General features: G+C 39.6%; 1 protein-coding gene across 4 annotated transcripts in view; it reads right to left on the bottom strand.

Moving 5' to 3' along the window:
- RAPH1 (Ras association (RalGDS/AF-6) and pleckstrin homology domains 1) overlaps positions 1-25,666 on the bottom strand; it is a 158,097-nt gene that overhangs the window by 41,937 nt on the left and 90,494 nt on the right. For 3 of the 4 annotated variants that reach the window (XM_054044186.1, XM_054044187.1, XM_054044188.1), the window contains 2 exons: positions 16,137-16,217; positions 3,980-4,054 (listed from right to left, as the gene is read on the bottom strand). The exons of the other annotated variant lie outside the window; for it this stretch is intronic. In XM_054044186.1, the coding sequence (XP_053900161.1) occupies positions 3,980-4,054; positions 16,137-16,217 (156 nt within the window). The remainder of the gene's footprint in view (positions 1-3,979; positions 4,055-16,136; positions 16,218-25,666) is intronic. 4 annotated transcript variants of the gene reach the window in all.

The following is a 25,666-nucleotide window of genomic DNA, read 5'->3' as shown; positions in this document are numbered from 1 at the left end:
AAATTCATGTCTAAGAAAAATCAAAGCAAAACTAAATATGATTTTTTAAAAAATAGTTAGGACTGTTCTTTAGTTATTAAACAGAGCTTTTCTTTTAAACTAGTTGACATGTCAAGAACAGTATAGCAGATTTGGCATGTAATGCTTCATTAATGCAGGGTGGGGAATTATGTATTGTCATGATTTTTTTCCCAAAAGTACAATTGGATTATGATTTTTTTTAGAAGTATGATTGTATTAAAGTTGGTATTTTTCAAAGTTTGCTAAACTCTAATCAATCTACCTCTTTTCCCCTTCCCAGCCAAACAAACCATAAAATAACAAACCTTGACACAAGGGACAAAGAGGGTTAACAAACAAGAAGCCTATGCAACCAGACAGTGTACTGAGCTAACTACATTTCTCATTCCATGTGAGATATATTTTCATGAGAAGACAGACAGGTGACAGTAATATATTTGAATACACCTGCAAGCCATTCAACCACATAAACTGACAACTGTTGTACACAACTGTCTACATTTTAGAAATATGACATACTAATCAATCTAATCACATTTAGCATTAGCAACTCATTTCCCATGCAATTGTAAACAAACCTAAAATATGAACTTAAAATAGTTTAGAACCTGTTGGAATTGGAAACAGCAGCACAACTTACTAAGGTCCTAGACTCAGTGTGACTATCCATGCAAGCACGTATTTGTATGATTGAGGCCTAAAAGAAGTTTATTCCAAACAATGAATCTTATTGAAATTGCATCTAGTTACAGAAGAATATCACTAATTATCACATCACAAATACAGAATCCCAATAGTTCTCAAAAAAATCAACTTTGCTCTACTTCTCAAAGCACTAATAGCTAGTGATATCTTATTAATACAAAATATATTGGCGTACAGTGAACAGAAATAGATAAAAAACTAAGCTACACTGTGATATAGTGTTCTTGAATAATTAAATTATTTTGTTGGTTTTCTTGTTTATTTTCAAAACTGGCAACTTGCAGTGATTCTCTCAATAAGTGAATTTCAACTGCATCTGAATATTACTGTTATACAAAAAACCTATGTTAATGCAATTTCTTAAAGTAGCACAGTTAAAACTGAAAAAAAAACCAAGGAATCAAAAGTTAAAAGGTTTCTTTAATAATGCTATTTCGTAATTCCTTGTTAAATTTGTAATTAAATATGTTCTGTGTTTTAACACAAAAGAAGTAGGCTGTGCAATGTGAATTAATGTTACTCCAAAACCTTAACTTTTCCATTACTTGACTTCTTACATTTTATTGTACATTAATGTAGTTTTTTGCAGATGAATTCCTTATTTTTGGAGGGTTTTTTTTAAAAGAAAAACTTATCTGTATTTAATAAAGCTAGCAATTAAGTGATACTATTTAAGCTATGAAGTTCACACTTCATTTAAGTGAATGCGGTAGACATGATTTCATAAAACATGAAATGGAATCCAGTAAATGTTTTTAGTTTAATATTTGAAAGTTTTCTCCAGAAAGTTTCTCTTTAAAGGAAGTGCAAGCAAGAAATCATAATCAAATGCACTTTGGCAATATTAATCTGTACATAAAAATTTCCCAGCCAAAAAAAGTGTACAATTTAAAATGCAGCTTGATAATTTTAAATGTATTGCTTTATCTAAAACTAGATAACATCTCTCAGTGGGATAAACACTTTTCATGCACATTTTCATTTGATGCCTTGGCAAGTGTGTACACATGAACACCTTTCTAGTATACAATCCACCAGAAGCAGGAAGAACATGAGGAAAGACATGAAACTGGGAGAGCGGGGACGGGTGGGGGGGAAGAGGCACACTCAAGGTTTCTGCCCATGCCACCACATTTCTTAATTCTCATGCATCCAAACCTGTAAAGTGGTTTTAAAAAGGTAAAAGAGGAGAGGGCTGGGAAAGAGCAGAAAAATGACCTTTGTTCTAGGCTGCTGTTAAAGTTCCTTTAATACATAGCAGCTGGAATAAATTTCCTCAGGAAAACAGATAGCTGCTGGCCAGTTAAAAAAAGTGTTAACACAAGTATAGCTTACTAGAAAAAACAGTAGTTTTAAAGCAGGGGTGGGCAAACTTTTTGGCCTGAGGGCCACATTGCAGAATAGAAATTGTATGGCGGGCCATGAATGTTCACAAAATTGGGGTTGGGGTGCAGGAGGGCTCTAGCTGGGGGTGCGGGCTCTGAGGTGGGGCGAGGATGGAGGTTTGGGGTGCAGGAGGGTGCTCAGGGCTGGGATCGAGGGGTTTAGAGAGCGACAGGGGGATCAGGGCTGGGGCAGGGGGTTGGAGCGTGGGGAGAGGCTCAGGGGTGCAGGCTCCGAGCGGCGCTTACCTCAAGCGGCTCCTGGAATCAGCGGCATGTCCCTTCTCCGGCTCCTATGTGGAGGCGCAGCCAGGCGGCTCTGCACGCTGCCCCATCCGCAGTCACCGCCCCTGCAGCTCTCGCTGGAGTGCCGGAGGGGGCCATTGGAGCACACAGGAGCCGAAGCGGGGCCATGCCATGGCTTCTAGGAGCCATGTGGTGCAGCCCCTGACCCAGCGCCCTGGCTGGAGCGGGGCCGAGCTGCGTGGTGCAGGCCACAACCCAGCACCCCAACCAGAGCCCTGGAGCCCCTGACCCAGCGCCCTGGCTGGAGAGCTGGAGTCGGGCCGAGCCGTGTGGTGCAGCCTGTGACCCAGTGCCCCAGCTGCAGCGCCGGAGCGGCCCCCAACCCAGCGCCCTGGCTGGAGTGGGGCTGAGGCGTGTGGTGTGGCCTGACTCAGCATCCCGGCCAGAGCAGGACCAAGCCGCGTGGTGCGGCCCGCAACCCAGCTGGAGCAGAATCGAGCCGTGTGGTGTGGCCCCCGACCCAGCGCCCTGGCTGGAGCAGAAGCTCGCGGGCCAGCTTAAAAAGGCTCACGGGCTGTAGTTTGCCCACCTCTGTTCTAAAGTATAATTGGCAAATACAGCCTAAGCCTACATATTTAGCAAATATGCCCTTGTTGCTTTACTATATTGCCATAATCTACATATAGTCCTGGTCTTCAGATTTGCCCAGCTTCTCCCTAGGAGCACTTAAACTTTTTTTTTTTTTTAAATAATCAAAGAAATGGTGCACAGAAGGTGGACATCAGTGAAGTCTGTCTCCTGATATAATGGATTGCAAGTCTCTCAAGACAAAACTACATAGTCTTCCTCATCCAATCTGGTCATTGCTGAATAGAATCAGAGTCCATACCCTTCATTTCCTCTGATATAACAATTCCAAACTACAGGGGTACAGTAATTATGATTCCCAACATAAACAGTGCCAGAAAGTTGACAGCAATATATTAAAATGCAAGGAGTGCCTCTTGGGGTGTTACCGGCTCTTTTTCTACGTTACGGAAATAATTTAGGAGTTGTCCATAAGAGACTTCTAAGCATCTTTTCTTATGTAGGGTGTTTTTTCCAGATTACACCAAGTAAGAGCACTCAAAATAGCAAATTTGATCCTTTATTTCTATACGAAGACAAACTGTTGCTAGTAATTTTAATTCATTTGAAGGATGTTATTGTTTTCTGGCCGTATGAGAAAAAACATCCATGTGCTTCCCACAGCTTGATTTTTATACCTGTAAAGGGGAGGAGAACAGAAGAGCTTTCAGACTCCACAGACTTTTGACTCCACTTGACTTTTTTAGCCAAGAATGCTAGCATGAATCTTACATGCTCTCCAAAAACTTGGAATTTTTGATGGATATTCGCAGTAACTCAATAGAGTATATTTAAAATGAGACAGCCTTTAAAAACAGCCTGACAAGAGGAAAAGTCACTCTAGAAAAAGTGTTGGGAGGGTTTTTTTTTGGGGGGGGGGGGGTGAAGGGTGACAGGAGGGAGGGAGGGGTGAGCATCAAGCCTATAAACCCAGAAGTGGGAACTGCATTCTATCAACAAGGAAAAAGTCACATGCAGGTGGAAAGAAGATGCATCACCTTGGTCAGCAAATGAGAAGGCTTTCCTGCAATGTTTCTCAGAAGAAGGGATGTTTCCCTGTCCAAATAGGAGTGCTTGTGCAGAAAGAAAAAGAGAAAGAAAATAAGTCAAAGGAAATCAGTGCAGTAATTTTATAGTGTGTTGATTATAGTAGACAAGCAGAGTTTAAGCAAACACTTAAAAACCTTCCACACTTAACTTCCCCACACAAACTCCTCCCATTCATAAAACTCTAACGATCTCTAGACAATGAATTCCAGAAACGCTTTTGACGGAAAGCAAAGGTTTAATAAGCAGTTGTGCTATTAAAAAACACCATCTTGCCCTTCACCTGTTTTTCAATGGCATAACAATTATACAATACCCTTAAAGAAAATGTTTTCTTACCTGTTACTGATTTCTTTTCTACAAGATATTGGCTAGGATTTTCAAAATTACATAAGTTACCTAGGAGCACGAGTAAATGGGACTTACATTACTAAGTCACTTATGTAATTTTGAAAATCCTATCCACATCACGCAAATCCTATACAACTGGGCTTGCTGCTTCGGTTGTGCAGAGATGAAGACAGCATAGAACTGTCAGTCATGAAACCAGGACATGCTGGTCAAGCTTTGCACCCTGGCTGCTTTTCCCAAGAAGAAGACTTCCAAAACTGCAGAAAAAAAACCTTACCATAATGAGTGTCACTGATAATCCTGAACTATGGCCAACAAATTAAACTTTTCATGTACAGCTATCCTCTCTCTCAAAATACAGTCCCCACAAGGATGGGTCAGATTGCCAAATTTCTCACAAGTGAGAAATTCGCAGAAAAGCCAAGTTTTCTCTCTCCTACAAGAGTTTGTCTGACAATCATCCCCATTTGGGAAGTGACCAAGAGTTAAAATTTCCCAGATGAGAGAGCAGATCAAAGACAAAATATGACTCCCTCCTGAATGTCTTAATGCCAGTAAGACAAAGGTAACATGCAGTCTTCTGTTCAGGTTTTAGAGCTGGTAAAGCATGGCTTTCCCTTTTGGGCAGCTTTTGCTATGCTTTACCCAGGCAGCTATTCCACCAGTAAATTTGGCAGAAGCCAGATTCTGCCTGAGGTGGGAGTCTTTGTTCCATTGGTGTTAAATGGCTACCTCATTGGCCAAGAATTTAAATTATACATAAACTGCATCAGCCACAAAGGAAGATGGGAAGGATATTTTCTAGAGAACTGACTTGATGACCTTCTCTCAAGTCATTCCTGAGAGGTCACTACAATAGGGTATTATTGCTCTGGAATAACATCTACAGAGGATAAAGGTCTGGAAATAGAGGATTCAGTGTTTCTCTTTGGGGAGATGTCTGTTTTACTAATCCCAGGGTAAGTAGGGTAAGAAAGAAATCCCTCTTTGAGCATTTGTTTAGACTGGGAAAATGAGTGCTGTTTTAAAACATGTTAGCTAATGCATTAGCATTTTCAAACACAACCAAGGATATGAAAGAATACCACGTAGGGGACTGTGCCATCAGAGCTGCTATTTCTCCTGTTCTCCTAGCGGAGGTAATCGCGATCAGGAAGGCCATTTTCACTAAGAGGTACGTAAGCGAACAGGTGGCCAGGGGTTCGAAGGGAGGCCTGGTCAATCGTTTCAGTACCAGGTTTAAGACCCAAGTGGGAGTATGAAGTCAAGGCTGTGGGAAGAGGTTTACTATGCCCTTGAGGAACCTTTTGGTGGTTGGGTGTGACAGCACTGAGTATCCCTCTATTGACTGGTGGAAGGCTGTTATAGCTGCTAGATGAACTCAGAGAGCTTCGAGATAGACTATGCACTGTCCCAAAAAAGGGCTCAGACATGTGGAAGAGTCACGGATGTCAGGAAGTACACCAAATTCGAAACCTGCACCATTTTTGCAGGTAGGTACGTCGTGTCGAGGACTTTCTGCTGCATAATACCACCTCCTATGCCTCCTTCGAACAGGAGCTTTCTAAGTGTTCAAACCAAGACGACAACATTCCATGAGGCGGAGAACCCCCAAGCTGGCATGTAGGGTATTGTCCTCTGAACTGGGAGAGGAGGTGCGGAGTGACAGGGAGAGGGATTGGTGGGCATGTCGCAAGCTGTGACAGGTAAGGGTACTAGGTCTGTCTCGGCCAAGTAGGAGTGATCAGAATGATGTATGCTCCGTCTTTTTATTTTCAGCAGGACCTTCGATAGTAAGGGAAAAGGAGGAAAGATGTAAAGAAGGTCTCCGTCCCAGCGGAGGAGGAGAGCATTGTCCAGGGAGCAGTAGCGTGGACATTTCTTGTTCAGGTAAGTGGTGAACAAGTCTGTGGTTGGTGCCCCCTGAATAGATTGTGAAGTTCTACTGGGTCTAGCTCCCACTCATGATTGCATGGGAATTTGCAACTGAGACTACCTGCTATTGAGTTTTGTGTGCCTGGAGTTAGGCTGCTGACAGCGTAACAGTGGAAGATGCACCACTTCCATAGTCTCATTGCCTCCATGGAAAGGGAGGGTGACCTGGCTCCCTCTTGTCGATTGTCTGTTAGATACTCTTGTGTGATACTTTGATCAGTAGGAGGAAGTGGGTGCCGGTATTCCTGACCGCCTTTAGCTCGAGGTGGTTGATGTGAAGGGGTATCGCCATAGGTGACCATTTGTCTTTTGATTAAAGGCCATTTAGATGTGCACCCCACCCTATGAGCAATGCTCAGTGGTAAGAAGTTTGAGAGTGTCAATATGCAGCCCAAGAGTCCCAGCATGGCCACTGGGGTGGTGGTGGCATAGAGGTTGGGGGTGGTGCCCATGGGTGGGGCTATCTGAGGGTATGCTCGAGGACCCTGTTGATACTAGGCACTGTAAGGAGCCTGGGAGGAATACTGTGATTCTGCCTCCTCAGGTTCGCTATCTGAGCCTTCACTAGAGAGCGGGAGGAGCATGACAGAGTGGCGGGGAAGACTCCCATGCTGTTCGAAGACTTGGTGCAGAAGTCCCAACACCGAGAAGAAGAGATTCCAGTATGTCTGATACATGAAGGTCCCTAGAGTGTCTGAATTCCAGCAGTGCCGACTGACTCGATGCTGCTGGCGGTACCATGGAGGATGAAGATCTTGTCCATATTGGAAGCTCTGGTGCCAAATGAGGTGCTGATGGTACCTAGGTAAAATTGCATACCGGTAATACCTTTTTAGAGGAGTGCTTACTCCTGTCCTTATCCCTCAGTGTCGTCGTGGCTCTCTCGGGTCTCACTGTGGGGGATTTTCTGCTCTTTTTCGATGATTTGTGAAAGGGCTAGCGATTTGTTTCTTTGACCCACAGCCTTTATACGTTGAAGGCTCTGGGGAAGACTCACATCTTCCAGGTGACTTGTGGCGTGGGTCCAGAGAGGGTGGGAAAGCCGCCTGCATGAAGATAATTTTCTGTCCAAGTTCTCTATCCTTACGAGACCGGGGTCTGATTTCCTGGCAAAGATCACACTTTTGTTGAATGTGGCCTTCCCCGAGGCAGCGAATGCACTGGGAGTGCTTGTCTGCAACTAAGATCGCCTCTTTGCAAGAGAGGCACTTCTTGAAGTCTGGTGAGTGAGGCATACCCCATTGAGGGAAGGGTCCGCAACAAGGGGAAAAAAAGCAGAAAAGTCTATTTTATTTTTACAAAAATGAAAGGGGGGGGAGAATAAGAAGAGAAAACACTACAGCTAGAACTACAACTAAGAACTAGGAGGCTAGCTAACTACAGAAATACAAATCAAAAGTAACGGTCCTAATGGACTAGGAACAGTTCCGTCTCTAGCCGGGGCGGTTGAGAAGGAACTGAGGGGGAACTAGCCCGCATGAGCTGACTAGCCTCGTGGCGCAACGTAAGGAGAGACTGCACATGTGTGGGCCTAACGGATACTGCTACCAAAGTTCTCCAATCAGCAGCACAGGAACGCAAGCACAACTACGGGGGAGCACACGTAGAGACACTACTTGCAGAAGAAGTGAAGCTTAACTATAGGAATGTTGTAAAATGTAAATAAAGACTTGCCTGCAAAGTTTCCTGCCCTTCCTAAGAACTTCTGCTCAGCAAGAATGGAATGTATCACACTGCCTTATCAAGAGATTGACCAAATTCTTTAGTGAATAAATGGGGAAATACTTCCTATTCAGCTTGGCTGGGTCAGGATGGAGCTCAAGGGTGTCTATAACATTTCTTAATGTAGGATAAAAGAATTCTGTTTGAATAAGCTCCTCACTAATGTCCTTGTTGGATTTAATGGATTCCAACTCGCCCTTTCTTTTGCGATGCAGCGTCATGGCTAGAGAGTATGCTACTTCACCTTTTTTCTAGGGCTGTTTATCCTTAGCCTTCTTGGATATCAATGACACAGACAGGTGGGAGTTGGGACCTCACTTTCCCCCAGTGAGGTAGCGCTGTTTCTTGGAAGGAATTTTTGACACGAGGTTGTTAATAGCACCTTTCAGGAGACACCTCTTCTCTACCCTTCTTCCCCACACTGGCCATCTTGCCTGCTGTCTCTGTGTGTATTGGGGTGGGGGTCAAGAACACATGCTCACAGTAAGGCATAAAGAAGCCCAAATGCCTCAGACCACAGAGAATCAAGAAAAGAAAGTTTAGCAGAAAAGGGTACTGCTGGAGTTCTATGTATTTATTGTTTAGCTGAAAATATAACACGAGGCCTGCAGTAACAGGGGCTTGGTCTGGAGCACAATGGTTGAGCTGTGGGAAATTGTAGCCAGGGTGTATGGCTTAAGAGGTTTCTCACCTCCATTACTGATTAATTTGGGGTAGGATTGCCAGACATTCTCATAAGAGAAAAGAACAATATTTTGCTAGTTATAACAATCAACTATTAATTTCAGCGAGAGTTGGGGAAGCTCAATATCTTGCAAGATTGAGCCCTAGCAGCACAATTATGCTATTGGCAATCATAGCAGGTATTATCCAGCATAATTACAGTAGTATCTGTCACAGAGAAGGGGAATTCTGTTCTATGCAGAAAAGTGGACGTATCCTATATACCTTAAAAATCAGTGCTGGTACAGGGAAGTGTAAATTTGCTCAGGGAGCATTCTCCTTGCTAAGCAAAGGAGCTTGGCAAAGCAACAACTGTGTGTGAATTTAACATTCTTCAAGTACTTGAAATGAGTAAATACCACAGAGAGAGAATAATGATTTAGGGTGGTCCAATGGAGTAGTAGGCACAAGGGAATAAGTAAAAAGGATTATTTACAAGATTACTTTTGTTCCATTTTATGGGGCAGAAATACACTCTGCAAACTTAGTCTGCACTTTTAAACCACTTAAAATCTATGTAATTCAACTATCAGAAACGTTTTGAGATTGATATTTGTTAAGTTATGGAATAACCGTCCAAAAGCAGTAATGGAAACCTCATTGCTGGAGACATTTCAAGACGAACTGGATATAAAGCAATAAAAATTTACTATAGCAACAATTCTGCATTGGCCCCTAAGGATGGATCAGATGACTCATTATCCAATTTTCCCCTCCCTAAGTTCTATGATTCTATGCTACAAAAATGCAGGTCAGTATTTTGACCTACAAACCCTTGACACAAATTATCCTTTTAAGTATAATCCTAAATGAACATATTTTTCCTAGGCACAATTTACATCTAGAATTACGATTGACATAAAATTCAGAAACCCAGGTAAGAGTTATGACATACAGATAAAAATAAAACTTGCTACTCCAAAAGGGGTGAGCAAAAACTTTTCATGGTAACTCTTTCATATTTCTAAATCTTTAATACATTTAGCCAATATGTCTGGATTATCAGATATTTCTATCCTTTGCCCATCCAACTTTAACTTAATTGGTTAGAATAAGTAGAATGCAGCCAGTGGCAGTAAATTTGTGCCCAACTGCTTTTAGAGAGTCTAAATATTATATTTAGACAAAATAGTAAAAAAGATCGCCGCCACTATATAGTATTTCTTAATGTATCCATATTTAGTATTTGCCAGGTGGCCAATACAATTCTGTGTTCCGTTAAATTTTTTTCCTGTTGTGATAGTTGATTCATTGACTCCTAGCACAGACGGCCAATCAGTTTCCCATAACTAAAAGACATTTCCCACTGTTAGTCCAATAGAAAAAGTACATTTCTTTCCCTTAAGGGTAATGTCTGTAACACTGCAATCAGGTAGCATACAATTGAACACTAGAAATTAAAAAGGCTTGAAACAGTCTGAGACGATTAAGAAAAATGGTTAATTTAAAGACAACCCCCTACCTCCCTGCAACATTTATCCTCCGATTAAAATGAAGAACAGAGCATGGTTAGGAGAAAAGGGTCTTTCTAGAAGGGGAGTAAGGGAACTAAAGCACTGCATTAGAAGACATTCATTCTGGTTTAGTTATGCCATTTGCACATCTATATCTAGAATACTCAAATAATTAATGTTTTATAGTCAGTACACACCAGGCATAACATGACTTCTTCACGTACATGTAATCAAGACGAAGTCATGTGCAGGAGAGAGGAAGGATCCTGGATACCTTAGAAGACTCTGACCAAATCTCAAAGAATGCTCAAGAGCAGTGAGGAAAAGAGGCTGAGCATATAGGGGTTTTATTGTTTTTTTCTGGATCTGTGTATTGTGCTGTCTAAACTAATGAATGATTGCTTCTGGAACCTTGCTGCAAAGTCTATTTGCTTCAACTATCCACTGTCCTTGAAGATGTGAACTGAAAACCTGAGTGCACACAAGGTTAGAGTTCTCGGTAAGGGGTATGCTTAAGCTACTGAAGAGTCTGGAGGCGCCAGCACCAGTTTCAGGGCCTGGGCAGTTGGACTGCAGGGTCTCCGAAGGGGTGCTAGACAAAGGATCTGTATCCTGAGCGTATGCCTAACGACCCAGAGCCTGAGGCAGTGCTTGGACTATGCTCAGACTCAAGAAGATTAAGAGTACAGGGGTCCAGTGTGGCAGAATCCAAAAGCAGCTTAGTGAGTGTCCTGTTGTGGGAGCTTGATGAGGGCCATGACAGCTTTCTGCAAGGATCTCACTGCAGGATTTCTTCACAAAAGGTATCCAGGTGTGGTCTCACCACAATTAGTGTAAGCAGTCCAATGTAGCTTGTTTTGGCCATCACAGAAAACGCAAAAACGTTTAGCGTAGAATGAAGGAAAGACGACTGATTTTACAAGTCAGCATTATATATGCTTGTAGCTGATCTTCTTACCAGAAGCACTCGTTTTTCAGGGGCCATGTTTACAACACACACAAAAGGAACTCACTATGTTTTGCACAATAAAGAATAAATTGTCAAACAATTTTTAAATACTTTCCTTCTTTAAAATTTATTTTAAAAGGCCAGGGATAGATGCAAAAGGAAACATATCGTGAGAAGAAAACAAATGAGTGAAATTAAAAACAGAAAATGTACAAAATGAATATTTTATATATAAATAAATGTATCTGAACAGGCAATTCAAGCTACATTAAGTTTTTTGTTAATAATAGTATTTCAATTTTTGCAAGTTCTAACTTTACAAGTTGCACTTAGATACCATAAAATGAACACTATATCAAAAATGATTCAAATCAAAACCAAGATTCTCTAACCAAATATTCTCATCCGATAAAAGATTTATAAAAACCTAATCCATATCCTTCACAACAACCCTTAAAATTACAAAAATGAAAAACATTGCAAGCTATCACATGCATAAAAATCCCTTAACTGCAAATCTAATCCAAAGATCTGAAAATCAAATAAATACAGAAATAGGGGATACCGCTAATAACTCTACCAAAATTAAACTTTAATCTCAAACACAAGCAGTAAAATAAATAAATAAATAAATAAATAGATTTAAGCACGCAAATGTGTTAACACATCACATTCCACAAATCAACCACAGGTTTTATTTACAAGAGTTTGAATAAAATGGACATTAAGTTCCTTTTAATTTCAATAAATATATTTTTTAAATGTAAAATACTTTTCACATATAGTTCATTCAATAAAAAACAGCTTGCCTTGATGTTCATAAAAACATGTCCTATGTACTTTGTTCCAAATTACTTTTAGGACTTCAAAAGATTTCCTGCATTCCTTCCTTCCTTGAAAGAAAGGGACACATCCATTATCTTCAGGCCTACATACCAGGAGGGGTTCATGGACCAGCTGTTGGGTATAGCATTTTATAATATTTTCAAAGAGCCCGCCACACAAACACTGGATTTTTATGCTATTCTAGGAAGAGAATTCAATGCTACAACTCTATTTGCTCCTATTCACAAATACTGCAAACATTTATAACTACAGTGCAGAATGACCAAGCATGTTTTCAAGCATTTAGAATATAAACTTCTATACAAAACACTTCCACCCTACTGTTTACATACACTTAACAGCTACATAAGATAAAAGGTCATATGTACCATTTTACTCAGTGTTTTCTTGTAAGAATGTAATTAAAACTAATGTATGTGTCAAGCAACATTATTAGCTGTACCACAAATCTTTTGCCTGTGTACTGGTATTGACAATTTCTCCTTCCATGGTAGCTAAATACTCAGTTACAATTTGGTAGTCTTAACTTATTTGAAAGAAAGGAATGGAGTTGGTCTGCTTCATATTTTTTCTTTGCTATAAACAAAGAACAGATCTGAGACTGCAAATATTTATATTAATCTCAATTTATAAACAAAAACAAAAAAGACACTCCCATCTGTCTCAAAGGGATATTTATGAATCATCTAAGACTTCTGAAGATTCTAGTAAGAGTTTTAGCTTTCCCAAAAATAAACATGAGACAAAATTGTAAGGAAGTCTTTGTTAGACAAGACAAAACAGATGGACTCAGAGGACTTCCACATAGCAGGATGATGATTACTGGAAAGTACTGTGTTGAAGTGTATTGAACTGCAGCAGAAAATCTTTCAAATATCCAAAAATAAACAGTTTCCCTCCCCTTTCACCAAGAATGGCAGTTTCCTTTTAATAAGCTCAATGGACTGTTTTTAATTCCTGAGGTTAGTAGGGCTCAAGAGGAGAACAGACTTCAAGTTTAAGTTTAAAAAAAAAAAAAAAAAAAAAAGGCTGTATGAAATTCCAACAAACACTAAAGTGTTTCACACACAAATGGAATGGATTACTTCTTCCCAGTCAAATGTCTAAAACGTGCCTCCTGGGTAGCAAATTTATACATATAGACAAAATATGTCTGTATGTCAACCTGTTTATTTACAAACTGAATTCTTTAGAAAAAAACTGCTTTTAAAATATGCACATAAAATACTGCATCTTGCAAGTATATGATGCTCAGAGTTACTACACAACATGCCATACACTTAAGATTGGCAGAATTAATAATTTCAACGGATATTGATATATATTTTTAAGCTTTTTTTTCTATTTTTATCTATTTAAATTTTCACAGCTGTGCAAAATTATAGCTTTTAAGCTTTTTAATCCCAATTTTTATCTATTTAAATTTTCAGAATTGCAGGAAAGCACTGGAAAAATTGGACAATGGGGGGCATGGAAGGTCACACAATTATTTAATGTCAGTAGGCATTGAGATTCAGAAAGTTATAGCTTTATAAACGTTAAATCACAAATTGTCAACATCACCTGTCAAAAAAGTAAATATCCTTAAATCAAACACTAGAATTGTCAAGCAACATTTTTCTTACTTTGCCCAAAAGTAGATTTCGATGATCAATGGAAATACTTTTTCACTGGTTTGTGTGTATACAGGGAAATTGACATTTACTGACAAAAAACTAATCCTTTCAAGCCTACATACACACTATTATTAGACATGAAAACCCAGAAGTTAACTAGGGCTGCAATGCAAATGAGTTGCTTATTTCATATCAGTTCCTTTATCTAAGGAGGTTGCTCCTTTGAAGTTAGAGACTTAAAGGATACTATATGGAGCAATCTCTCCATTCAGAAATAGGTGGAATATACCTATGAAAACTTATGTTAAATTATGATCTTTAAATACATCTGTTATATTTACTTATGTATTATTTGAAAGATTTATAGACTTTACATTATCCAAATATTAAAATACTGTACTACTGTCAACAGATAAGTTTACATGTTCTTTACACTGTCCTATAGACAATACGTAATTAACAGTTTGATGCAAATTTCACAATTCTTCCCCCCCAAATCTTCTGAAATTTCTTAAGAACTTACTCTAACTTGCTATTCTTAGCTTTCTGTTACAAAGTAGATTTAATCTATATGAAACTTCAAACAGGCTTTAGATAGACAACATCCTCGTAAGGGTCTCTTTATAGAATGATTCACCCCAGTACATGGAAAATGTGTGGATCTCAGGAACAGCAGAACATCTTGCTACATTTCTTATGAAGTCATTTACATTGTAAATGGAGGAGGTCCCCACTAAACTTTTTCCTTTAAAATACAGTCAGTGCTGCTGCATTCAAATCTACAGAAATATACTGCAGTGACAACATAAGGCTATTGAAATTTACAAAGCAATTTTTTCAAATACACTATAAAAAAAATCATAAAAGATGTTTAGAGCTACACACTGCCCAGCCATTCTGTAATCTTACTGCAAAGTTTGCACTTGGTCTGTTACTTAGACAGATGGAAAACAACAGCACATCAGAGCAAAAGATATTTACCAATGAAAAAGATCACAAATATTGTAGACAAAAAAAACCTAACCACAAATTTTGCATGAATAAATAGTAACAGTAAAGACATTAATCAGATGTTTAAAAAATAAGAACTAAGTCAATATACAGATCTAAGAAAGAATGACCATCAAGAACAACAAAAAACCCAAATGACTAACACAGAAAAGTTCCTACTTAGCATGGCGAGGAGAAAACCCGTAAGTTTTTCTGTATATTTTCATTCACAGAGTAATTGTTCTATACATGTGAATAATTTTACTAAAGCTAGAGTACCGTATGCCATTATCCAGTTGACTGATTAATTCCTTTTATATAGAAATTCATCTATTACTAGGATATCTACATTTGCTGTGCTCTTGTCTAACTTATCTTCTACAATGACTTTACCAAAAGGAAGAATCCTGAAAAACACCCATGGAAAACACTGGGTTACGAATAAATGGTTTTTCACCAGAAGTTTTTCCAAAGACTAACATGACTGATCAGGTTTTGAATTTTTTTTTTTTAAACTTTATTTTTATGAGTGAAGCAGAAAACCTATGTATCGAATCTAAATAATATTCTATTTTCACAAGATTCTCTGGGCTTATCAAGCCCTATTAAAATATATTATGAATACTAAATGGTTTACCTAATTTAGCCAGCTGAGGGCATTGTTGTGCAATTTATGCTTTACAGATTCGTTGCAAGAACTAGAAAGATGTTTTACAATTCCATTTTTAAATCATATCTGTTCTCAGAGATAAAAATTTAGAAAGGGGATGGGACCAGAAACAGTGACATAAGAAAAACCCACATTTTGACACTCTTAAAAAATCCGGGTAAAGGTCACTGTACTGTAATTTCAAATTGTAATAGTATTTCCTATTCTTCAGAAGAAAAAATGTCTAATTTGAAAGAGACTAAAAAAATGTAAATAAGTTTAAATACATTAAATTCTGTAGACAGACTTGCCTACCAAACTGAGTTTTTATACTTTTATTCTATTGTTATGAATAAATACTGAGAAGACTTTAGTCCTGGTTCTGCCACTAGCCTGCTGGGTGACCTTCATATGCCTTAGCAACCCCATCTGTAAAACCAGAATAATGCCACTGACCTCCTTTGTAAAGCTCTTTGAGATCTACAGATGGAAAGCACTGTATAAGAGCGAGGTATCATTATTATAAATCCTAGAACGCAACTAGTGGAGAAATCTCATATTGCACCCTTCCCTGGGAATGGCTGAAGCTTTGCTAGCAGCAATCAGGCTTAACACACGGTTTTAACTAGAGTGTGTAAATAGCTTACTCAAACTAGTACATTTGGGAATTAATTGCTAGAGGATAGGTAAGGATCAACTATAAGAAGTCTGCAAAAAGTTACAGGTTATGATACAGGCTTCACTACAGTCTCCATTGCTGAGGTGTTAATGTATAAGGCTCAAATCACTGAGGCAGTTTCTAGTTACAAGGGGCACTGGTATACCCACAGGCGCACAAAAAGGAGAGAGACAGACAGACACGTTATAACTTACAGGAGTCAGCTCAGCCTCCTCTTCTGTGAAGTCAATGTGACGCTTGGACTGCTTGATGGGATGTCCCACAGAAACATTATGCTGTGAAAATGAAGGAATGGGGGAGGAGAAGTGGGAAAATGAAAGAAAAAGGAAGAAGAGGAAAAGGCACCATTTATTATCATGCAGGAAGAGTGGGAATGAGCAGTGATGTGAACCAGTAAAAGAAAGAGAAGTGAAAATAAACATATCAAGAAACATACAACATCCCTGCTCCCACCCTGTTGTGCAACAACTATCAATAATTTTTAAGGATAAGAATAGATGCTTATTTTCCCCTTCCACCTACAAAAAATACACAATTTGTTTGTGTATTACATTCTTGACTACTAGGAAAGAAAATAGTAACCAATTTCTGATGAGTATATTTGTTTATTTTCATGTAATATATGCTATTACCCATTTTTCAGCTACACTGAAACTGATTAAGAAGAAACCAGACCCAGATAATACACATTAGTAAATAGCTATGGGTTTGTGACCTAAGATTATATTCTCTCCTTTGCACCTTTTGTCCTACCTCCCCACAAATATCCCAACCCCAAACAGAAAATAATGCCACTTATAGCACTAAATTTTCCTCCTTTAACTAACTACAAATCTAAACCTAACAATATGTTAAACTAAAATGGAAGGCTGTTTTTGTTTTAGTCATAACCAGGCACATGCAAGCCTTATCCAACTGGGTAAAAATTAACCGATATCACGTGCAAGAATGACACAGCAGCAACGCAAGAATAAATGAGCCTCCAATTGTCAACTGTCCCTTCAGTATGTCTCACTCCACAGCATCGAGCTCCTCTATCACCCATAAAAAGCCCCAGTTTGCATTTCTGGAAGTTGTAACAGTATTTGATTTATTAAAGAAAACTACAGAAATTCCTTTCACATTTTACAATTCTACTGAATGCTGCTATGTTCCTAATTTTGGTCAGCTGTTCCAAATGTGTTTTTTGGCCAAGTATGACCAAACAAGTAATCTTGCTAATTTTACACAGATGATGCATCTCTAGTCCCCTCTCTTCTCCAATATGAATCTCTGTACTTTTTAAAACATTTAATTATCTCAGTATCAGGAGGACAAGAAACTGGTTTACAAAACAGAAAAATATTCTGTGATCATATATTATTTACAAGCTCCCATACTAATTCATCACAGCTTTTAGGGAGAGATTTTCATTGGGAGTTGGTGCTTTTGACAGAAAACTTTTTAATAACATCACAGCATAACACTGTCACAATCCCATTTTTCTGTTTCTCAGGTCAGATCCAGTTCCTTGGCAGAAATCTGCCTCCTCTTAAGTATGAGTTGTGCAGATTTTCTTGTGAGGTTATTAATCTAGAGGTTTTTAAACAGGGTTCTATTGATTTTTGAATTCCTGTTCAATTATTTTCTTATAGCTTGTCTACACAGTGAGGTAATGCACAGTATGAGGGTGTGATTTCTAAGTCCACTAAAATGTTGCGCATTAATTGGTCCATTTAGACCTTGCTGGTGCGCACTAAAAGTTTTCTAGTGCTCTTTAATGTAGTGCTGTTTGAAACAGTATCAATTAATGCACAACAAAAAGCACATCCCCAGAGTGCACATTACTCCACCATGTACACATGCCCTTAGTTTGTCCATATTAATGGTACAGGATATATTATGCATCTGTACCTAATGAATGTGTGTGGGGACGGGCGGGGAGTGGAGGTGGAAAGAACTATTTATATTTTCCTACTGGAGTGCACTGTTTCAAACCTATCATCTTCAATAATGGACATTTGAGGAAGGGGAAAGGGAAACTGATTTCTCTCATGGGGACATGTGAAAGAGTGAAGTGTTAAAAGGCTTAGAAAGATCACTTTACTGGGGACAGCTGTGGTATCGACACGGATTAGTCTATTGTCATCAGCATCTCTAATCAGAAAAAGCACATGCACACTTGGATCCAAACACTTCAAGGAGGTTCTAGTTCAGCTGACTGCTATTGGCAAGTGTCTATACTCCTTCCATAGATCAGGAGAAAGCCCATCATTTGACCAGCTCAATGAAGGTTGAAGTCTTGAGCTAAGCCTCTTCTTCTCAGAAGGATACAGAGTTGGGCACTGGAACTTCTCACGTATTTGAAGTCTCCAAAAGAACATGGAAGGGAGACAGAGAAAGAGTGAGCGAGCGCAGTCCTATTTACATTTTGGGAGGGGCTAAGACAGTACAGTGCTGATACTTATATAAGTATCTGGGTAGACAGACATCTTCATACCAATATGAGTCACCTGCAAGAGGCTGTTGGTAAGGCTTCTTAAGAAATAGGTTCAGATAACTGGTCATAGTGGAAAATTTTAGGATTTTTTCCTATCATACACACAGTTTTCTCTTCTGTTTTAGTGGAATGAGTTCATGTTCTGTTTTCAACCCACCTAAGTTTCTGGTAGACAGTGCAGTAGTTAGCCAGTACTTTTAGGAATTAATATGTTTTTATCTCTCTCTCTCCTACTGCTCCTCGTGTTTGCTTTTTATAGCTTTAAGAAAAGTAAGTTAAAGTGGAAAGGAAACAGTCTATCATGTTTGCCTTCAAAACACATTGCTTTAAAATCACAGAGGGATCGGAGAGACAACACTTAGCCCTAAAACTGAATGTAATTAAAATATGGCTGTAGTAGCAGCACCATACATTTTAAAATTTTTATTCTACAAGTCAAATATCAAATTCCTTCATTACGGTCAATTTAACCAGCCAGTTGTGACAGATGAGACATTTTTTTAATTTAACTGGAATGATGGAAAAACTCCATTAGCACAGTATATCCTAAAACTATGATTAGGGAATTGGTTCAGTACTGTCTCAGAGGGCCAAGAACAGTTCCCCGCATCAAGTAGGTTTTCCAGAGGTTTCCAGTCTAAACACTGACCCAGTCTAAGCTTTCCTAGCTTGCGTGATCTGAAGACATACCACCAAGTGCCATAGCTGCAGGCATGGAAATGCAATAAAAATAACATGCTGATTTTAAATAACTTAACACCCAGGTTATATATTAACCAAGAAAACCATATTAACTGAAATGTCAAGATATTTCAGCAATTTAACTACCAAAACTATTCATTAAATGGCTGGACGTGAGAAAGTGCATGTAGGCTTCTAGCACTGTGCACCGAGGTTGATACTATTTTCACAAATGTTAGCAATGAACTACCTAAACAAATGATAAAATTGATTTGCAAACAGACTGGAGTTTTAGTTTTCTATGATCTTCCATTCCAAAGTTCTTCAAATTCCTCCCCACAGTTCATCTCACTTCCTTTTTTTAAAAAAAAACCCTCAGTAAAAACAATCAATATTCTCCAAAAAAGACTTCTGTTACACACTACCTTGTAGCTATAGTACATCATACAAACAGAATGCCATACTGGTCTTATACACAAACCATTTATGGGAGTAGCTAATGCAGATGAATATTGCAATGCATAAACAAACAAGTTCCTAAAAATTACAAACTGATAAGTTTATCTTTAAGATATTTTGAATAACTCCACAAGATTTGGCAAGTTTTGATTTGTATTTCAGAAACATTTTAATAACTGGACTGCTGATACTTGTGCTGCCAAAACAGCTGAAAACCAGATAGCGTTTCAGAATGATGGATTAGCAGAATTTTCCTTTATTGTTGAATTTTTTTGGGGGGGGGGAGGGGGAAGTCAGAAATATTTGTGATAAACTGTTCAAAAAAAAGTGGGGAAGGGGCAGGAGAAGGAGCTGTGTTAACCATGGTTAAGTCTCATATTTATTAATTCTTTCAATTTGCTAAATTTTACAGGCTAAAGAAATGGTCATTGGAAGCAACCACAGCCTTTGTGGCATGTGGCCAACAGTTGGAATGCCTTAAAATAACTGGCAAAGAACAGGTTTAATTTGAAACCTCAAAGTTGAAGTCCCAGTCCCTGATTGGTGCAAGTCACGACTACACATAGCTGCTTATATCCTTGATACGTGCTAACCGCACACAATTCATAGAACATAAGGAACAGAACATAGGCTCCCAAATACACATACAAAAGCCAATACTCCCCACGTTAAAAGTGCTCAACCTAGAGATTAAATAGGCCAAACTTGTTTTAAGTCATCACAAGAATAAATTAATAGATTCATGGATTATAACGCCAGAAGGGACCAATGCAATCATTCAATCTGACCTCCGGCACAATGCAAGCCATACAACTTCTCTGAATTAATTCCTGTTTGAACTAGAGCACATATTTTACAAAAAAACCCTAAAGTATAATGAAATTCAATGATCCAGGTCTATTTTGAAAGAGAAAATTGCTTATTGTAGATGGTCCACAGTCAATGTTTGTCTTTTTATATATGAATATAGTTAAACATATTAATATACAATATGCTAGTGGTCACCATATAAACATTTAGCAAGTTAACACAGAGATATGTGAGATTTCACACCTGTATACTATTCTAAGGACTGGGAAGCTTTTGTTATACAGTGTCAGATACTATAGGTGTTAATTTAATGATGGCTGTCAAAGATGTACTAACTATGCTGAGTGAATTCTGGTGCAACTCCTATAATTATTTTCAAATACGTACACAGAGGTTCCTTCTCTGTCCTGATTTCTACATCTTACACCTTGTAGATAAGTTTAAATTAGGGTTGTCACGCTATTAAAATGGTTCATTGTGCTGTTAAACAATAATAGAAAAACCATTTATTTAAATATTTTGTATGTTTTCCACATTTTCAAATATACTGATTTCAATTACAACATAGAATACAAAGTGTACAGTGCTAACTTTATATTTTTGATTACAAATATTTGCACTGTAAAAAACAAAAGAAATTGTATTTCAATTCACCTACTGCCAGTACTATAGTGCAACCTCTTTATCATGAAAACTGAACTTACAAATGTAGAATTATGTACAAAGAAACCTGCATTCAAAAATAAAACAATGTAAAACTTTAGCACCTTCAAGCCCACTCAGTCCTACTTCTTGTTCAGCCAGTCAGACAAACAAGTTTGTTTACATTTGCAGAAGACAATGCTGCCTGCTTTTGGTTTATGTCACCTGAAAGTGAGAAAAGGCGTTTGCATGGCACTGTTGTAGCCGGTGTCGCAAGATATTTACATGCCAGATGTGCTAAAGATTCATATGTCCCTTCATGCTTCAACCACCATTCCAGAGGACATGCGTCCATGCTGATGACGGGTTCTGCTTGAGAACAATCCAAAGCAGTGCAGACCGATGCATGTTCATTTTCATCATCATGAGTCAGATGCCACCAGCAGAAGGTTGATTTTCTTTTTTGGTGGTTCAGGTTCTTTAGTTTCCGCATTGGAGTGTTGCTTTTTTAAGACACCTGAAAGCATGTTCTGTCCCAATCAGATTTTGGAAGGCACTTCAGATTCTTAAATCTTGTGTCGAGTGCTGTAGCTAGTTTTAGAACCCTCACATTGGTACCTTCTTTGCATTTTGTCAAATCTGCAGTGCAAGTGTTCTTAAAATGAACCACATGTGCTGGGTCATCATATGAGACTGCTATAACATGAAATATATGGCCGAATGCAGATAAAACAGAGCAAGGGGACATACAATTCTCTCCCAAGGAGTTCAGTCACAAATGTAATTAACACATTTTTTTAACAATGTCATCAGCACAGAAGCAGGTCCTCTGGAATGGTGGCCAAAGCACAAAGGGGCAAACAAATGTTTATCATATCTGGCATGTAAATACCTTGCAATGCCAGCTATCGAGGGACTGGTGAGGCCAAATCTGGAGTACTACGTCCAGTTTTGGGCCCTCTACTACAGAAAGGATGTGGACTGTAGTGGGGTGGACACCTGCTCCTGTCTGGGAGGGCTGGAAAGCAGCCCTGGAGAGGGCTGCAACTCTAAAAGCTGGGCTAATTGGGGAAGCGGCCGCAACTGAGCCACACCCCAATCAGGCCATAGCTGGCCTGTTTAAGAAGGCTGGGAGCCAGGAGCTCAGACACTCACTCTCTGCATTCAGAGAGAGAAGGGCCTGGCTGCAGGGAGCTAGAGACAGGGTACCTGAGTGGAGCAGGGCTGGGGAAAGGCAGAGGAGCCGGGGAGCTCCAGCCTGGAAAGCCCCAGGCTGAGGCCTAGCATAAGGCCAACAGGTACTGGGGGTTGCAGAGGGCAGCCCAGGGGTACGCAAAGGCAGCAGGTCCAAACCCAACCTTGCCAGTGATGAGTAGGCTGATACTGCAGTCTGCTAGACGATACTGCTAGACGATGACTGGCAATAGCCTTATACTGAGGCGAGGTGGGGATAGTGGGTGGGGGTTTCCCGGGGAGGGGAGACCCTGAGAGATAGGGGTTACTGCCAGGGGACAGCACCCCAGCTAACGGCACCGTAGTCCAGGGAAGGCCATGGGGGGCCAAGTGGAGGTGGATCACTGGCCTTCAGAGAGCGCTCCAGGCTGGACATCGAGCTAATTCCCTGAGATACCGGTAGGAGGCACCGCAGGGGTGAGTCCAAACTGTTACAGGACAAATTGGAGAGAGTCCAGCGGAGGGCAACAAAAGTGATTAGGGAGCTGGGGCACATGACTTATGAGGAGAGGCTGAGGGAACTGGGCTTATTTAGTCTGCAGAAAAGAAGAGTCGGGGGGATTTGATAGCAGCCTTCAACTACCTGAAGGTGGATTCCAAAGAGGATAGAGCTAGGCTGTTCTCAGTGGTGGCAGATGACAGAACAAGGAGTAATGGTCTCAAGTTGCAGTGGGGAAGGTCTAGGTTGGATATTAGGAAAAACTATTTCACTAGGAGGATGGTGAAGCACTGGAATGGGTTACCTAGGGAGGTGGTGGAATCTCCATCCTTAAAGGTTTTTAAGGCCCGGCTTGACAAAGCCCTGGCTAGGATGATTTAGTTGGCGTTGGTCCTGCTTTGAGCAGGGGGTTGGACTAGATGACCTCCTGAGGTCTCTTCCAACCCTAATCTTCTATGATTCTAAGAAGAGGGCAGCATTATCTCCTGTAAATGTAAACAAACTTGTTTGTCTTAGCAATTGGCTGAAGGAGGACTGAGCTGACTTGTAGACCCTGAAGTTTTACATCATTTTGTTTTTGTATACATTTTGATTTCAGTTACAACACAGAATACAATATATATGGAAATGTAGAAAAACATCCACAATATTTAATAAACAATAGAATACCAATTGAAGTGTAACATTGCGACTAATCACAATTAATTTTTTTAGTTAACCACACGAATTAACTGTGATTAATTGACAGCCCTAGTTTAAATATGAACAAGTACAAAATCAAATTCCGTTAACTGGAACTACTTATTGCTAAGTGATGTATTATCACGGTATAGAAGCCGGAGTCTCCTGCTGCCACACAAACTGAATTACAGATTTTAAGAACTATCACATTAGGAAAAAATGCAGTACTGTGCCAGAAACCAAATGGCAGGCTTCAAAATTATCTGCAACCCCTTGAGTATACACAGTACCCTAACAATGATCGCCCATGAATGGATCTTTTCACCAAATGTCAGATACAAAAACTAGCTGGGTGGGCATGACTGATGTTCTGCTCCACGCCCTCCTCCCCCAATTATCTCCTTCCCTCTACTGCTGCCCTATAAAGAGCTCAGTGCAAGAAATCCTCTCTAGGGAGACAGAATTAGTCAAATCATGATCTACTTTCCTTCTCTTTATTAATACTATTATTAAATTAGAAGCGTTACCTGTAAATTATGTTTTTGCATCTCAGAAAGTTCAGGTTAAATCTTTTGGGTCAGTTACTCATTACATAAGTAAAAGGGAAAAGTACCAATCAAACTACAAGCTGCAAGTATTAACCAAGTAAGGATTTGTGAAATAATTTACGGAAAACCGAACTGCTTCATTGCAAACGTTTCACCAAGGCTTCCCTTCTCTCTACCCAAGAAGTGGTTACAACCCATAGGGAACCTATGGGCAAACAGAATTTCCCATTCCTCCCAAGTCAAGGTACCTTTAAGGCTTTCCCTTTCCCTAGGCCTCTAAAGTGAATAACTGAACACTCTAATCTCTTTCCAGACAGAATTTCAGATCAATCTTGTATACATCTATAAAAACAATGAGTGTTTTCATTTAGTGTTACCCGGGTTTTGTCATTCTCCTCTCATTATTCCAATAAAACCTGGGGAAGGGGAAAAAAAGACAATTCCTTAAAACCACTCTGCTGCTGAACAAGACAAGGAAAGCATATCAAAAGGGCAGAGCTGCCAAGCCATTGACCCTTCCTATAGAAACTATTGTAGCAAATAAAAAGATTTCAAATGTTGGCAGCCTTAAGGACATAGAAGGTCAAAAGGGAGACAAGGCAGAGTAAAAGACTAAACTCAAGGTTCCATGTAAGGACAACCTGCCTAATAAAAGAATTTGGGAAGGAGGGCCCCAATTAGAAACTTTGTCCATGGAGAATATTAAGGGCAAAAATTTTGCTTCCAAATCCACTCAATTCTCTCAATGATTCATCATTTTCACTATAAGCAAGAGCTTAGAATACAGCCCCAGCAGAGAGAGATTTAGGCAGCAGGGTCTTTGAAGAAAATCTTTAATTTAAGTAAGGGAATAGGAAATAACTTCTTTGTGCAGATACCAAGAGAGAAACCTTTTCCAAATCCTACAGGAGATACCTTTCCCTTTTAGTTCTACTAGTTAGGACAGGCAGTACAGTAGTGGTTGTCTAAAACTGTCCTTTCTATCAAGGAAGATCTGAAAGCTGTGTGCTCCAGCCTTTTCCCTCAAGTGCAACTGGACAGGAGGACAGGATTTGGGGGTTTCTTTCTTTTCTCCAGAAAACTGTCCCTCACCTGGTTTGTAATGGAAGAAGTTCCAAAGTTTTGCTTGGATGTGTAACAGGGCCAGATGGGAGAGTAGTGTAGGATTTTCATGACTGGCCAAAAAGGCACTGAAATTTGATCAACCCTCTAAGGGTTCATCATCTGAGGTCTTCTGACTAACAACCCACACTGTAATGGCTACAAGCTTAATTCCAGCCTGTCCAGAAGTATAGCCAGAGTAATCACCTCATTAAGAGAAGCTAAGACGGCCCGAGTCATGAAGATAAATAATAAACCACACAGGACATGCGCCTTTTGGAAGGACAGAGGCAGTTCTTTTGGAAAGCGCCGGGAACTCTCTCTTGCCACCAAATGAAAAATGACAAGTTTTGCAGGAGCTCTGCACATTTCTTTTCTGGGGGGAATCCGGCCATTCTTTTTCAGTTGTAAGGATGGATTTAATCAAGCACAGTCTACTGTGGAGTTTATTTTGGGGGTGCTTAGGTATCACGCATAGGAACATGTGAGTGGATGAATGGAGAACCGCATCTGGTTTTTCTCTCTCAACAAATCAGGAGAAGTTCCCCTGAGCTAATGAATTTAGTTCTAAATAGTTAATTAATGATTCTTCAGAAATAAGGCAAGCTCTCTAACAGAGGAATCAGGCACTTCCCTCAGGGTAGTGAGATA

The sequence above is a fragment of the Malaclemys terrapin genome, chromosome 11 (assembly GCF_027887155.1).
Source record: "Malaclemys terrapin pileata isolate rMalTer1 chromosome 11, rMalTer1.hap1, whole genome shotgun sequence".
Taxonomy (NCBI): domain Eukaryota; kingdom Metazoa; phylum Chordata; order Testudines; family Emydidae; genus Malaclemys; species Malaclemys terrapin.
This window is presented reverse-complemented; position numbering and strand designations above follow the sequence as displayed.